The sequence below is a fragment of the Populus nigra genome, chromosome 19, assembly GCF_951802175.1.
Source record: "Populus nigra chromosome 19, ddPopNigr1.1, whole genome shotgun sequence".
Taxonomy (NCBI): Eukaryota; Viridiplantae; Streptophyta; class Magnoliopsida; order Malpighiales; family Salicaceae; genus Populus; species Populus nigra.
In genome coordinates, this window is record NC_084870.1 from 11077440 (window position 1) to 11093806 (window position 16367).

At 31.7% G+C, this 16367-nt stretch overlaps 2 protein-coding genes across 3 annotated transcripts; both read left to right on the forward strand.

Annotated features, from left to right (window-relative positions):
* The first annotated feature begins 7442 nt into the window (after window positions 1–7442).
* LOC133679497 (endoglucanase 24-like) lies at window positions 7443–11211 on the forward strand. The gene is made up of 4 exons (XM_062102106.1): window positions 7443–7952; window positions 9590–9889; window positions 10099–10260; window positions 10344–11211. Exons 1-4 carry the CDS (start codon window positions 7533–7535, stop codon window positions 10950–10952), a joined length of 1491 nt encoding a protein of 496 aa, XP_061958090.1. The 5' UTR covers window positions 7443–7532; the 3' UTR covers window positions 10953–11211.
* Window positions 11212–13962: 2751 nt separating this feature from the next.
* On the forward strand, window positions 13963–16367 carry LOC133679551 (uncharacterized). Of its 2 annotated transcripts, XM_062102175.1 has the most exons (2): window positions 13965–14381; window positions 15353–16367. In XM_062102175.1, exon 2 carries the CDS (start codon window positions 15355–15357, stop codon window positions 16102–16104), a length of 750 nt encoding a protein of 249 aa, XP_061958159.1. In that variant the 5' UTR covers window positions 13965–14381; window positions 15353–15354; the 3' UTR covers window positions 16105–16367. The 2 variants fall into 2 exon arrangements, with proteins under 2 accessions (XP_061958158.1, XP_061958159.1); XM_062102174.1 differs by having other exon boundaries at window positions 13963–16367.

The window sequence follows — 16367 nt, forward strand, 5'->3', positions numbered from 1 at the left end:
TACTAATAAATAGTTCTAACTGAAGTGATGTTAATTTAGATTAATTCAAAATGATATGGTTTTAAGATATTTTAAAAAAAATTGAAATAATGTAAGAAATTTTGAAACCATGTTGTTGTTTTTTATATAATCCCGGGCTATCATCCAGTATTGGCAGAAAGACTAGATTTATAGCCCCGCCATGTCATGGGAATGACAAAATAAAATTCATCATAAAAAAAGAATAGAAAAACAATTTGAAATCCGAGTCATTTTTTGGATTAATAATTTAAATAATATGATTAAAAAATACAACAATAATAAGTAGATAAATTTAAAAAATGACATAAAAAGGTTAAAAGAAGCTAATCTGAGTCAGCCCGAATTATAAAACAACTCGATGATTAAGAGCAAAATTTTTTTAAAAAAATCCACTTAAACCGGGTTAACTAAAAAACTTTACGATCATGAACATGAGATTGAGAAAATCTCATAAAAAAAATACAGGAAAAGGAGTTCAAACACCTATTCTTGATAAAAAAAAATCAAATGAGAACATGACAACTCCACGAAAAGAAAAATAAAAAGGAAAAAGGTGAAGCTCAGTCTCTAGAAAAAATAAAACGTGGAAGGATGAAAATTAACAAAAACATATCGTTTTAAATGGTCAAAAAAACTCAATCCGAGCTCACCTGGATCAAGATGCAAAATCTCTGACTTTGTGGTGATATCAGGGTGAATGCGTTTAAAAGCAAATTGAATCAAATCACTAGGCTCAGAAATTGAAATTTAAAGGACAAAAATAAAAAATTAATTTAAAAAGCAAAAACAAAAATGAGACAACTTAGGTTAGGATACAAACCCCGTGACCATGGAAATTATAAAATCCTTGAACTACGTTTAATTAAGAAGTTTAGTTCCCAACCAATTTAGTTTTGAATGACAAAATCGTGAAGAGAATATCAATTTAAAAACTTGCCGGGTGAAAAAAAAATAGGAATTAAAAAAATAAAGATCAAATTTAATAGAAAAAAAACTCATGAAAAAAAAAATTGTAAAAAAAATATTTAGGATATTCTAATGGAAAGAAAATGAAAAACAAGTATGAAGATCATTTTCAATAGATCAAATGTTAAAAGATAAATTTGAATAATTTAATTTTTAAAAAGATAAAAAAAATCATTCCGCGTTAACCTTTGAAATCAATGACTTTGATTCCAAACCCAAAATTGACCTTATAGCAATAAAAAAAAACTCAGTTAAATTGATTTAATCTGCAAACCCCATGATTATTGGCACAAGATCGGGATAATATAATTAAAAAAAGAAGATAAAAAGATAAATTTTAAATAAATTAAATGTTAAATGATGAATTTAAAATAAATCAATTTATAAAAACAAATCAAAAAAATAAAAATAAATCCATGTTAACTTTTAAAACTGGTAAATTTGATCATGAACATGATGTTGATCTCATAACAAACAAAATATAAAAAATAACAAAGCAAATCTTTATTTTAAAGGGGTACAAATAATAATAATTATAAAACATTAGCAATTTTATAATTACCCTATTCTAATATATATATATATATATATATATTTCTGCTTTACCTTTAGGTATTTTTTTCAAATAAAAGGCTAAAACAGTTTTGCTTTAATGTCTCTTGATTTAGAAAAGGTTGCGAACAGGTTTCGAGGCCCACTGATCATGGCCTAATAGAGCCCAGCCATGTACTTAGATCCAGCCCAACAAATTAATGATCACTTTAGTTATAATGACAGTTGAGTTCAAGTGAGTAAACCCTAGATATGTTAGATCGGCCGTTGCGAGTTTAAGAAAAAAAATTATGATATTTAAATTATAATTACCGGATATTTATGGTTTATAACAAAATAAACACACACACACAATTTATTTTTTATATCTGATCCCAAGAAGAAATGATAAAAATCGTCTCTCCTATTAAAAAAATTATTTTTTAAATTGTATCTCTTATGTTTATCTCTCTTCTTTATATTTATATCTCTTACGCAACAAGTATTTATTAGTTACAGCTTACTCTTGGGTTTACTTCTCATGTTATTATTTCAATACATATGTTTAGTGGTGGATTATTCAATTACTTGTGTATTTTTCAAATTCCCGTTTTTAAATTAAAAATAGTTTTATACTTTTGTTTCACATGTCTGCCTGGCAACACGGGTCCTTGTTTTTCTTTTTTGTTACGACAGTAATTATTCAACTTAATATTTTTTAGGATATATATATATATATAATTGTTTTTTCTGGAAACTGTAATATCGGGCTTCAATATTTGATTAGCCCATCCCAAATTATGTCGGGTCAGTTCGGAAGTGTGTTTTGGTTTGTAAATCATGGGCTGGGATTTTGCATTTCACAATGAGAACCGGATAGCTGCAGTTTAAGGTTCTGTTTGGAAACACAGTGTAATTTATATATTTTTTTTATTTTGATTTTTTTATTAAATTTTTTATATATATATATTCTAGATTTTTTTGATATGGTATATAAAAATAATTTTTTAAAAATAAAAAATTATTTTAATATATTTTTAAATAAAAAATATTTTAAATCCAGTCCCGCTACAATTCTAAATAGATGTTAACAGACAGAAATAACACCTAGAGAGCGAGAGAACCGACATGTAAAGCGAAAAAGGCAAAACGAGCCAGCTACTTGAAAGCTTAAGCAAGTGATTTCTTTCTTGTGACGGGCAAAGTTATGTCCTAAAAAAACAATTTAACTGTGACAAAAGTCACCCAATGCACGGAAAAAGCTGAGGTAAAATTACTAAAATATTATAAAGTAACCCTTTTACCTGTACGGGTACAGACCGTACAGTGAAAGAAAGAAAGCATTGCTTATTCATGAAGGCAGTTGTTTCAGTTGCAAGTTACATATTTGTAGCCCTTGAAACTCTCAGGGATTTTGGTATCCCTGACCCGGTCATTGATTATGGACTGTCGTGGCATGTAAATTGCAGGAATAGTTAATTTTAAAAATAATTTTTATCAAAAAGAATATTAATATCAACATATTAAAAAAATTTAATTACAAAAATGTAATTTTAAAAAAGAAAAATTGAATTTTGAGTGCTCTTTATTTATACCACAATTCCAATAAGAGGTTTAGTTGGCTTTTATGCATTCTACAGTGCTTCTTGCTGAATTTGTAATCATACAATAAAAAACAAAAAAACAAAAGAAAAATAATTTTTTTATTAAAGTAGGTGTCTAAGTCAGTTTACACGTATTCTGATTAATCTCACGAATCCTGAAATTAATGATTACATAAGCCTTCAATGACCATTATATTAACAATCACAACACTCAAACCTGATATAACATGGAAAGTAAAAAAAAAAGAAATTACTAGGATGAGTGGTGGTTGGGCTGGCAGTTGACTTGACTTGGTAATTAAGCTGGGTTTTATTTTGATTTATTTTACTGTATTGACTTGCAATTTAGTGAATCTAATTAAATTCGAGTGAGACTCATTAAGATTAATTACAAAGTTATTTTCTTTCATGAATGATTGGTTGATTTTTGTACCGCTGGCAATGTAGTCGCTTGTCCCGAAAGAATTTTGGTAAATTAATCACGAAGTTTCCACTAGATTATCTCCTACCTCCAACCAAAAAGGTTATACTGACATAAAGCATCCGCCTAACTGTTAGCCAATACAGTTAGAAAAAGAAAGCAATATCAATGCAATGGCTGACGAGACAAGGCAAAGGCAGTTTTTTTTTTTTAAGTGTTATCAAGATTGTTTTTTAAAATATTTTTTATTTAAAAATATATTAAAATAATATTTTTTTTATTTTTAAAAATTATTTTTGACATTAACACATCAAAATAAATTAAAAACATAAAAAATATTAAATTAAAATAAAATAAATAAATTTAAATATTTTTAAAAACGATTTTGAAATATAAAAACAAAGAAGACACAATTTCAAAGCATTCAAAGTTTCGCTTAGACCCCAGCAATTCCTCGGAGATTAAAAAACATTGATGATTTGATGACTTCTCGTGACTATCATTAGCACGTTTTAAGTGTTGAATTAATGATTTTATGCTTAAAAAATATTTTTAAAATTTTTTAATTTTGATGTAACCATGCTAAAAATATATGTTTTAAAAAAATATATTTAAATTTATCTTCAAACAAAAAAATACATTATCTCAAAATAATTACTAAATAGTCAGGCTTAGCAACCCAACACTGTTGCAAAAACTTGCTTATTTCAACTTCTTTTCATTTCTTTTTTTTTTCAATCCTTATCTTGTCAGCACCACATCAGTAAAACCAATCATACTCGGGTTATAAGCCAAGCCATCATCTTGTCTTCTCTGCTTTGAATTTGGTATAATTTAATTTTCCAATAAAAAATGCACTTGTTTTTAATTCGAGAGAAACGAAAAGAGACGCCAAATACCACTCGACACAAGCACCGTCTCCAAGTAGCCCGTGACGAGGGGATAAGAATCTGGGTAATACAAACAAGCCCTCCTACCCCTTTGATCCTCTGCTTTTCAACATGCTCCGAATCTTTGGCCTGCCGGATTACTTTAACCTTCTCGAATCAACACTTTACTTCCAATCAACACTTCTCCAATCCCTCTCGGCTTGCGTGTGTGCGCTTTTTTTTTTAAAAATCGTTTAAAGTATAGGTTTAGTACGTGTTTGGTGTGATGCTAACTTTTAAGATTATAGTTTTTAAAAAATATTTTTAGTTATATATTTTTTTAAATCACATGTTTGGTTAAGGGTATTGTGAAATAATTTTTTACATGTAAAATAAATAAAAAACAGTATTTATGAATAAAAATCTTGTTATTTTAGCTTTTATAAAATTAAAATTTAAAAAACAATCATGTGTGGGGCTCAATACAAAAAATAAAAATCAGATAATTAACCAAATAGTTTTTATGTGATAGAATAAAAACAAAAACTATCACAATACTAAAAAAATTTATTGAAAAAAATATATGGTTTTTGCACGTAAAATAAATAAAAAAACACGTATCCATAAATAAAAAAACAAAAATATAAAGTAGCCATGTGTGAAGTTTAGTCCTAAAAACAAAACCTATCTAGTTAACAAAACGAATTTTTCTACGTGGTTTGATAAAGAGAAAAAGTTACCATAATAACAAATGATGGTGTCTATATTTGGTTTCTCCATGTCGAAGTCAAAATTTCCAATTCAGAGGGGACATGCCACTGATTAATCAGCTACGAGGAGAGTTATTTATTAACCTCAAACTACATTCCTATCACACTGCTTAAAGTTTGGAGTTTTTTTTTTTGCGAACTCGATGCTTCCCTGGCATTGCATGATGAAATTTGGTTTTCGTTCATTTGGCAACAAGTATTTCTATTTATTTTTGCATTTTATAAATATTTAAAAAAATTATTTTTTTTACTTTAAATTAATATTTTTTTAGTGTTTTTAGATTATTTTGATACGCTGATATCAAAAATAATTTTTTAAAAATAAAAATATATTATTTTAATGTATTTTCAAGTAAAAAATATTTTAAAAATTAATCGTAACCACACTTCCAAACAGGATTAAGTTGCTGCTCACTTTTCATATTAAGTGCCTAACTAAAATGGTTTCATATCAAGGACGAGCCACCGTATTCAATTGTAGATAAGGCAGGAGGGATACACACACACCAACTAAGACCATAACTAGTAAAGTGAGGAAAGAATTGGATAAATTGCCATCATCTATAGACTTCCCTATTATTTATAATCCAAGTTTGAACAAAAAAAGAAAATTGTAGACTAGTTTTATCACACCCTATCCGAGTCAACATTCAAGAACAATTTCAATTGTTAAACATACCAGTGTGGATGGCTTAAGGACATGGGAGATGCAAGAGTGCAAAGAGGTATATATTATACGGTATATGATAACAGTTATTTTATAAAATATGTTTTTATTTAAAAATATATTAATATAATATTTTTTATTTGTTTAAAATTATTTTTAATATTAATATATCAAAACGATGAAAAAACATAAAAAAATAACTAAAAAAAATTTGAATTTTACATACTATTTTGAATACAATACCAAACACCCCTTAACAAACTAATTTTTTCGAGCTTCGAAAGCCTTTCTTCACTTTCTTGACCGCTGCAATTGAGAGTGCCCTCAACTTCCCATTCGCTGAAAGTATAGATCAATCCATGTACTTCCTTCATTTTCGTAGTCACTTTATTAATTATTATAGAGGCCATGACATTAAAAAAACAAGAAGAAGAAGCCACCGGAATTATTTTTGTCCATGCACTACGCCCTCACACTGGTGTGTACATGTGAAGCAAACAGACACAGTCGTCCTCGTCAGTGTCGGCGCTTTTACACTCCCCATCCCCTTCTCCCGTGACAGCACCTCCCTTTAATCTAGTGGGTTTTTGGTGTGTTTGGTCCCTTTATTCTTAATATTTTCTGAGCTTGGTCCCTCTGCTTATATTTATCCCAATGACATTCTCTTACTCTTTATTTTGTTATCAATCGATCCTTCCGTCGACGACGATGTTAAATTGGGCTGTTAGATGCAGTCAAGTTCTTGAGAAAAAATGAGTATAATTGTGAGATTTAACACAATTATTAATTAAAAATACCAATTTTATTATAAAATAGAAAATAAGATAGAGATGTAAAATGAGTGACGTGTCTATTGATATCATGTAATACATATCAATAGATGACATTTATAATTAGTTGCACTAGAAATAATATGGATAGACACAATATGGCTTTGTTTGGGTGTATAACATAATTCTCATGGAAAATATTTTTTCTTGTCTTAATAATTCTGTGAGAAAAATCTAAATCAGCTGGGATTTAGTTATTTTATTATAATTGAACTCGTATTTTATGAAGTTATATATCTTTGTAAATAAAAGATGAATAATTAATGATACGTGTATATATATACATTATTAACTAATAACATTTGCACTAGTTGAGTTATTTGTATTTATATATTATTTATTTGAAAAAAACACATCTACATTACAAAAATAATGAAAATTGGCTAGCATATGACCCCAACATGACACCATCCTAGTTCATTATCTAAGGTTTTGACTGTCTATTTAAAATTATTTTTTAATATTTTTAAAAGTATATTGAATGTAAAAATTATTAAAATGATTTTTTTCTTGATAATTTTAATATGCTGTCGTTAATAATAATAAAAAATTTAAAACAACATTTTAATATATAAACTATCTTAAAAACATCATAGAATACAAATCAAACAGTCAAACAGAGACCGAATTTGAATGAGAAGACCCCCTTCACATCTCTAGAGGTAGGGGATGGCATCGTAACAAATTAAAAAAGGACCAAAATAAGATAAATTGATAACAAAAAGGACCAAATGCACCATTAAATCTATAAAAGCAAACTAGAACCTTAAACCTGAGCACCACAAAGGCAACAGCCCAAAACACCTATATATACTTTTACAGGCAACCAGCACCAAAACCCACCTCTACCACCATGAACAACCTCCCCCGCATCCATTACTTTCTTCTTCTCACCACACTACTCACTCAACTACCCTTGTTTCAGTCAAGCTACCATGAGTACCAAGAAGCATTATCAAAATCCATTCTTTTCTTCGAGGGTCAAAGGTCAGGCTACTTGCCACAAGACCAGCGTGTAACTTGGCGTGCTAACTCAGGGCTAAGTGATGGATGGACATACAACACAGAACTGACCGGTGGCTACTATGATGCCGGGGATAATGTCAAGTTTGGCTTCCCCATGGCATTCACAACTACAATGTTGTCTTGGAGTGTGATTGAATTTGGAGATTTAATGCCTCCAAATGAATTGAGAAATAGCTTAGTCGCCATTCGCTGGGCCACTGATTATCTGCTCAAGACAGTTTCTCAGCCTAACCGGATTTTTGTTCAGGTAAGTTTCTAGTGGCATAACACTATAGCTCTCTCTCTCCTTTAGTTTTTTTTGGTAATGCTAGAGGGGTGGTTTCGTATTTTTTGGATTGGGGTGGGGGTGGTTTGGGGAAGAGGGGCGTGTGAGTTAGTTGGGGTGTGGTTGAAGTAATCAGGAAGTAAGTAAAGAAATGAGGGTAATTTAGCCAAATTGTGTAAAGCATTAAAGCGTAGTCCACGGGTTGTTCTGTATTGCCCCCACAAGCCCATCACCTGCTGAAGTACAAGGCTTGACTTTATTTTTGTTTAGTATTGAGAATAATTTTTTATAACATGGTTAAATAAAAAATAATTTTTTTAAAATAAAAAATATTATTTTAATAGATTTTTAAATAAAAATCTCTTTAAAATATAATTATAACTATATTCATAAACCCTCTCTAAAATTTCAACTGCCTGTATTGCCTTTGGAGTGTGTGCTTTGACACTTTCTGATTTGGGTCGGGCTAATTGATAAATTCAAGTAAGTACATGGTTAAGAAGCTAACAGAGTTTTTGATATTACATTGGGGGGTTGTTTTTTAATTTTTAAAATTTATTTTTGATATAGTATATAAAAGGTTGCCTTCGTCTTGAATTTCTTATGTTGTTACCCATTGTTAATGAAAATGATAACATATTATTTTCACTCTTTAGCCACACCACAAGAATGCTTTACAGTGTAGTAGTGGTTACTTTTCAAATAACTTTTTGTGCTAAAATACATGCTAATAATTTTTTTTATTTTTTTAAAATTATTTTTAACACCAGCACATCAAAACGATCCAAAATATATAAACCATATTAAATTTTAATAAAAAAAATTTAAATTTTTGTAAAACACGATTTACATCGTATTCCCAAACATGTTCACCTATACAAAATAAAGAAATCTACACCACCCATTTATGGCGAAATAGACTTTGCCGCCCTATCATTTATCAAGAGAAATGTCAGCTGATGTTTTCAGTAGCCAACCCTGTCTAATTTCCCTTTTCAACAAAGACCCTACGAAAAATTGAGACTACTGTACGGAAACACATTAATGGATTTATGATAATTTTTATTATTTTTTTATTTTTATTAACATTGATATTTGAGTAAATTTATATATATTTCAATTAATTTTTTAAATTTTAAAATTAATAATCATATAAATTTTTAATAATTCCAAAATTTATATCACTAGGATAGTTTCAGTTGAAGAATTTAACCAATTAAATTACAACACTCTTGATTTGTGATAATTTTGAGTGTATAGGGAGTGGACCAGATCCTTTTCATTTTCAGTGCCCTCATCGGCACTGCAACGATGCATGACAGAACTACTTTTGTCCGTAAAAGGTCCGTGACTTGTATGGTTCGAGAAATTGGGCCCATCATGCTTATGTTCATGGATGGATGTTGTTTGGAGATGAGAATCTAGCCTCCTCTGAAACTGTATGTGACTTCACTTTCCTTGACAGGACGTTTGATCTACCATTAGTTTTAAGGACCAATTAAGCCCACAGTACTAATTAATTATAATCTAAAACATAATTATATATTGTTTGATTTTTTTATTTTGATCATAATAATTTGATTTGGCTGTTCAATTACTACTATATTTTTATTCTATAGGTGGGAGATCCACATGCAGACCATAATTGTTGGGAAAGACCGGAAGACATGGATACTCCTAGGACTGTCTATGCCGTGGATGCACCAAACCCGGCATCTGATGTTGCCGGCGAGACTGCGGCAGCTCTGGCGGCCTCGTCTATGGCATTTCGATCGTCGGACCCAGGTTATGCAGAAACATTGTTAAGAAATGCCATTAAGGCCTTCCAATTTGCTGACAGTTATAGAGGAGCTTACAGTGACAACTCCAATATAAGAGATGGTGCATGCCCGTTCTATTGTGATTTTGATGGTTATCAAGTAAGCAGACACCACTTTGATTAATTAGCAGTATGCTATCTACAAGCTCTCTTTTTTTCCCTTCCATTATAAGGATGCAGACTAAGCTTTGTTCGCATGTTTTTGTCTCCTAGGATCTATTTTAAGTAGTTTGGACTTTGTATAAAGGATTTATTAAATTAATAAATCCAGCCTGATCATATTCTATTTTGTCTGGTTAATTTCATCAGGATGAGTTGCTATGGGGAGCAGCCTGGCTTAGAAGGGCATCTTCTGATGACACTTACCTTAGTTACTTGCAAAATAATGGCAAGACCCTTGGTGCTGATGACAACATTAATGAGTTTGGCTGGGACAACAAACATGCTGGTCTTAATGTTCTTGTCTCCAAGGTTAGCGGGGGATTTGACCAAGCTCCCTGATGCTCATCAGTTTGTCATTGAGACTTGATATTGTTTTACTTATTGTGCTGTAGGAAGTTCTAGAAGGAAACATGTACTCTCTCCAATCGTACAAAGCATCGGCCGATAGCTTCATGTGCACCCTTATACCTGAATCATCATCCTCGCACATAGAATACAGTCCTGGTGGCCTCATCTACAAGCCAGGAGGGAGCAACCTGCAGCATGCAACAACAATTTCGTTCTTGCTAGTTGCTTATGCAAATTACCTCGAACGAACATCTCAAGCGGTCAACTGTGGAAATGTAAATGTCGGTCCATATTCGCTTCGTCAACAAGCGAAGAGGCAAGTTGATTACATTTTAGGGGATAACCCTATGGGGTTATCTTATATGGTCGGATATAGTGATCATTATCCTCAACGGATTCATCACCGTGGCTCGTCGTTGCCGTCGGTTAAGGATCACCCTGAATTTATAGCCTGCAAAGAAGGTTCAGTCTACTTTAATTCATCAAATCCTAACCCTAATGTTCATGTTGGGGCCATTGTGGGTGGACCAAGTCAAGATGATTCGTATGATGATAACCGAGATGATTTTAGAAAGTCCGAGCCAACGACTTATATTAATGCGCCATTTGTTGGCGTGCTCGCTTATTTTGCTGCAAATCCCAATTTTAGTTGAGACAAGCAAGGCTCAACTCGGTACATAAGCCAATGCTTATTGGCGCTTGAAATTAAGTAGGAAGAATGTCTCTCATCTTGGCGGAAGCAGCAAGAGTGTAGAGGCTTGTTAGTTGCCGAATTTAAGACAATGGATCACAAAAAGCTCATTGAGAATTTCTAGAGAGTAAGGATATTGGGAAGATGATCTCGAGACGCAAAATCCCATTGTGGATACAATTGGTCTGAAAAGAGGAAATCAAATTTTCAACTTCTTATTAGTTGCCTCATCTTGCACTTGTTTTTCTCATTTCATTTTGAATTATCTACATGAACATATATAAATTCCACGGTCAAGCTTTTGATCAATTAATCTTTAAAGATTTGATTGATTGTTAAAAAAGTTAATTTGTTGTCTCCCTGGATTCAAACTTGGAGGCCAGAAATAAAAAAAATATTGAATTTTTATTAATATAACAAGCCATTATAAAAAATACATCGTTAAAATCGATTACCATTTTCCTGCTTGTAGCCAACTTTTTTTTTTTTCTAACTTCTTAAATGTAAATCCACGATAACAACATTTGGAAAAAATGCACCTATCAAGAAGTTTCTTTCAATCATTTCAGGTTTTTTTGTGATTTTGTAGATTAAAACGCGTGGCGTGACTGTGAGGGGGCGAGACATGTTTCCCAGAGTAGGCAAAACAGGCCTGATGGCCTGATGCCCATTGATTAAGATCATATGAAGAAAGGGTAAGACACTGACAGCTACTTATAAGACAGGCTTATTACATGAGGACTGAGGAGTCTAGTGAGCCAATAAGTTCTTCTTTTATGAACGGTTATACATTAATTTTATGGATCACCGAACAATATTAAAGCTCATTTATTGGCCGAGCACCTGCCATTTTGTTCCCCGTCTACCGTATTTACTGGTTTCACAGGTTGGGGGCACCGTCGTGAAAGACAGTTTTCTCGTCTTACCAAAAAAATCTATCGTGCGCCTCCACCTCTGTGTCTTATTTTACGCGTTAAGTTTCCTTATTTCCAAGTTCATCCCCCCCCCCCCCTCTCTCTCATCTTCAATTCTCTGCCAATCCAATCTTTGCAAGTCCCATTTTATCTTTCACTGGAGCTGCTGCTTCTTCTTCCTTTTTGATTTGCCAAGGCAAAAGCCTTTTCCTTTTTTTTTCTACGTGAAAAATGGTGAAAGATTGTCCACTTTATTAGTGATATAGAGCGATTCATGCTAATTCTATATGTAAATCAAATTCTAAAAAAAGAAACACAAAGTTTTTATGGGTTCTTGTAATAATAATTTAGTTAAAAAACGGTTGAGATCTCTTTTTAATTTTTAATCGGGTAAACTGAGTTTGGAGTTAACCTAATAGGTTATATATAAAATTAAATTTTACTTATTTAAAACAGATTCTAGATGCGGGTTAATTTATTTAACTAATCAGGTTTTATAACAGTTTTATGGTTTTTTTTTAATCGCTCAAATCATTGGGCTTAATACAAGATTTAATGGATTAAAAAAAAAAGAAGGACAAGTCCAATTTGCTCAACCTCAACGAACACCCAAGTGTCCGATTGAAATTCAAGTGCCCCGTATTCATCAAGTATTTAATGAACAGAATCATTAAAGCCTGGATTGTTTTTATATTTGAAAAATATTTTAAAAAAAATTCAAAATTTTTTATTCCTTTTATTTTAAATTAATATTATTTTGATATTTTCTAATCATTTTAATATATTGATATAAAAAATAATTTAAAAAAATAATTTAAAATATTATTTTAATATATTTTTAAATAAAAAAATATTTAAAAAAATAATTACACTAGTTTTAAGTGGCCGTATTAAGTTGAAAAAATTGTAGAAATTGTTTACGACTGATATTGTTACATTCCGTTGTAGTCTACTATGTTAGGATACTCAATTCTCATCCCAGAGACCCGGACTCAAGCCCTAGCAACAGAAGTAATTTTTATTGATGGCTAAGTTGTTTTAACAAAATATGTTATATTTATTTAAAAATAATAAATCATTATTATTATAATTTTTAAATTTAATATGAGATTTTATATAAAATAAGACTATTCATCTAGGTTAATATAAATATAAATAAAAATTGTTATAATTTTAAAATCCGACTCGATAGTTAATTTAGGACAATATCTAGGTTATTGGCCGAGAAAATCAACCCGGATCAACATATAAAAAAATTATTATTATTATCATAAATTGAAAAACTTGACTCATAAATCAACTTGAAACAAGACTTAGGTCATGGGTCAAAAGAGTTAACATGAGTTAACCATTTAATAATAAAAAAAAAATTAAAACAACCTTATTTTGACCCAAAAAATAGGTTAACTAAGGCTAACTCTTATGACTTGTGACCCATAACTTGTCGCGGGTTTGCTCATGTGTTAGATTTTAAAATTATAATAATGACAACCTTTATTCATGTGTTAATATAAGTTAGCTTTTCTAATATGTTACTGTTAAAAACAACTTTATTTTAATCCAAAAAAATATTTCAATAAAATTCAATGGGATTTGATCCATGCTTTATCTTGATCTCCGACCGGCCTGTGTTTTTTTGCCTTCCCTCTATTTTTTTCTTAACTTGAACCAGTCTAAGCCTCGGGTTGGCCAAGTTAACTTATTGGGCCAGTTCAAGTTTTATAATTTGAGTTATTATGATTCTATTAATTTCAACACTCAATATAAATTAAAATAAAAAAATAAAATCTAATTATTATTTTAAAATACACAAGTTTAACAAATAAAATATATTTTCTTATATTTTATTATTTCTTGTATTGTAACTAAATATAATATTAAAATAATCACTTTATTTTTTAAATCATTATCCAACACAATCATGTCTCAATTTCTTTTTTATATTATTTTGTTTATTTTTACTGTGTATTTTTTATATTTCAAAATAATAACCATACACTAATTCTAAACACTGCTTCAAATCACAAGATATATCTTCCCCTAAATTGCCGCCGAGCCTTGATGATTATGATCGCAAAGACTCGAAAACATCCTGATGAGGCACCTCATGAGTTCGGGGTACAAGTGTGACGTCCGAGTAACTTGAGATTTTTTTCGGGAGTCATTACGACGCTTTGCATTAGGAAATGGCCCACGCGGGGGAGGTCACACGTCGGCGCGTGGCGCTCGTAAGTAGGTCAAGAGTTTTAGGGCGTCGGCCAAATTAAACAGACGGTTTTTTTAGTGGGCTGAAATACACTCGGTCCAGAAATACTTTTTGAACGAGCTTGTAAGCTGTAACCAAACCAGGAAACCAAACGACACGGCATAGCCGTTGCAACACCCCTCACTCTCCTCCTCCTTCTTCTCCCTTCAAAAACTCCAATCACAATTGCAAGTTTTATCAGCTAACAACCAGGGTTCTTGTCTTCGAAACAGTACGTTTCACATACTCTTTCTCTCTTCTTGTGTTTCTTTCATGTGTAAGACATCCATCACTGTTCGGTTTTTACTTCAAAATTGTTGCGTCGGAAACTTCTTGTGGATTTCTACTTCATATGCTGAGAGCCACCGAATTTCATTGTTAAGATTAGTTAGTAACCGTGTTAGAAGTTCATTCTAGCTTGTTAGAAATTCAACTAATTTTCATGTGTTCTTTGAATTATTTAACCCTAATTGTAACTATTTCTTTATGATGCATTTATAGTCTATTATTTTGAAAATTCAGAGCGCTATTACCTTGGACTGAGCACAAACTGTCTCAAGATCATACTAGAGCATCAACCAACCGTTTTAATTGTGTCTTCTTTTGTTTAAATGCATACTGTTGTGTTTTCTATTAACCAGATGGTTTGAATGATAATGCTTGTGATTGTCCGATGATTTTTCATGGATTTCTTGAGGGAATGTTAGGATTAGCATACGTATGGTAAAGCTGCAACACCGTTATATTGCTGCATCTGTTGATTTCCGTGAGTTGTTTCGTTATTAAACAGCTGTTGGGAGTTGGGCATCGGCGTGGGTGCCATGGATTGCAGTAGGACAACGAAAGTAGAAAGTTCCCTCATTTTGTAGCTTTTTTATGACATCTGTTTCTCTCAACTTTTAGCTTGTCTATATTTTTGGAAAAAGTCGATTTCATTTGAAGGATATGCGTATCATTACTAGAAAAGGATACAAGTTTTTCTGCCTCTCATGGACTGGATGTCGAATTTGAACTGTTATGGAATCATTCTTTAATTAGATAATTGTGTCAGGGCAATACCACCCTGCGGGCCTCCTTAGAACAATATGTAATTTGCATGTCTTCGTTAGACCATCAATTCAATGCCTTCTCTTCGGATTTTGTGGTTCCGCATTAACCTGACTTTTATCTTGTCTATTGACGTTGTTTTCTACATATCTTTAGCCATGAATGCTGGTGATAATGAGATGGTAGAAGGCTCCATTTCTTCTCTTCTTGTTGATTCGTTGGAGTCTAATAAGAATGGAGATGCACTTTCACCTGAAGATGTAGCTTGGGCTGATTCTTGCCTTGTTAAAGATGATGAAATTTCAGATGGTGACTGGAGTTCTCTGAAAGATGTCTTGTTAGAAATTCTTAGTCTGCAGCCAGAATCACACGATTCTTCTGAACCTGGAACTGATGATTTGCCTAGAGCAGCTGATGTTCTGATGCTTCCTTCCGATGAAGCAGTAAATTTACAGTCATCTGTAGTAATTGACAATGAGGTTGCTACAATTAATAAAGAACTAGAAATGAAAAGCAGAGGTTTTCCAATCAATGAGGAGACTGATGTTTCATCATCACAGCTTTTTCAGGGAGATTTCTCAGAAACTTCTCTCAAACATGCCTTTTCACCTAATTACAAGGAAGATGATGACTCAAAAATGAGCCAGCCAGATGGTTCAGGATTTGACATGGCCTTTTCAGCATATGATACGGAGCCATCAACTGAGGATATCTTTAAGGTTTGGGATTTGGGCATTCCAGATGAGGAAGATGAACTTGTTAAACAGCTGAACAAGGCCCTCTCTGAAAATCCCGTTCACTCCACACCACCATCTGATGATTCAGGCGTGTTGAAAGATTTGAAAGAGGAGTCACTTGATTCTTTGATTAATGGCATTGCAGAACTATCTTTGGATCAACACTCTTGATTCCACTTTCAAACTTTGTACATATTATAGCTTTGATTTTGGTGTACGTTTCCGGTTTCTGACAACTGCTTTTAATTGTGATGGAAGGAGTATTTATTGTCCATTAGGCAATTATGTTCTACAGAGCACATTCAACCGTAAGAATCATGGACATGGCAACCTTAATTCGAGGTGATGTCTCCAAAATACTGACTTGTACATTAAAGGTGTTATATTTAGTTCTGATGATCATGATGCACAAGGCAGCATTTTTCTTGTTCTTA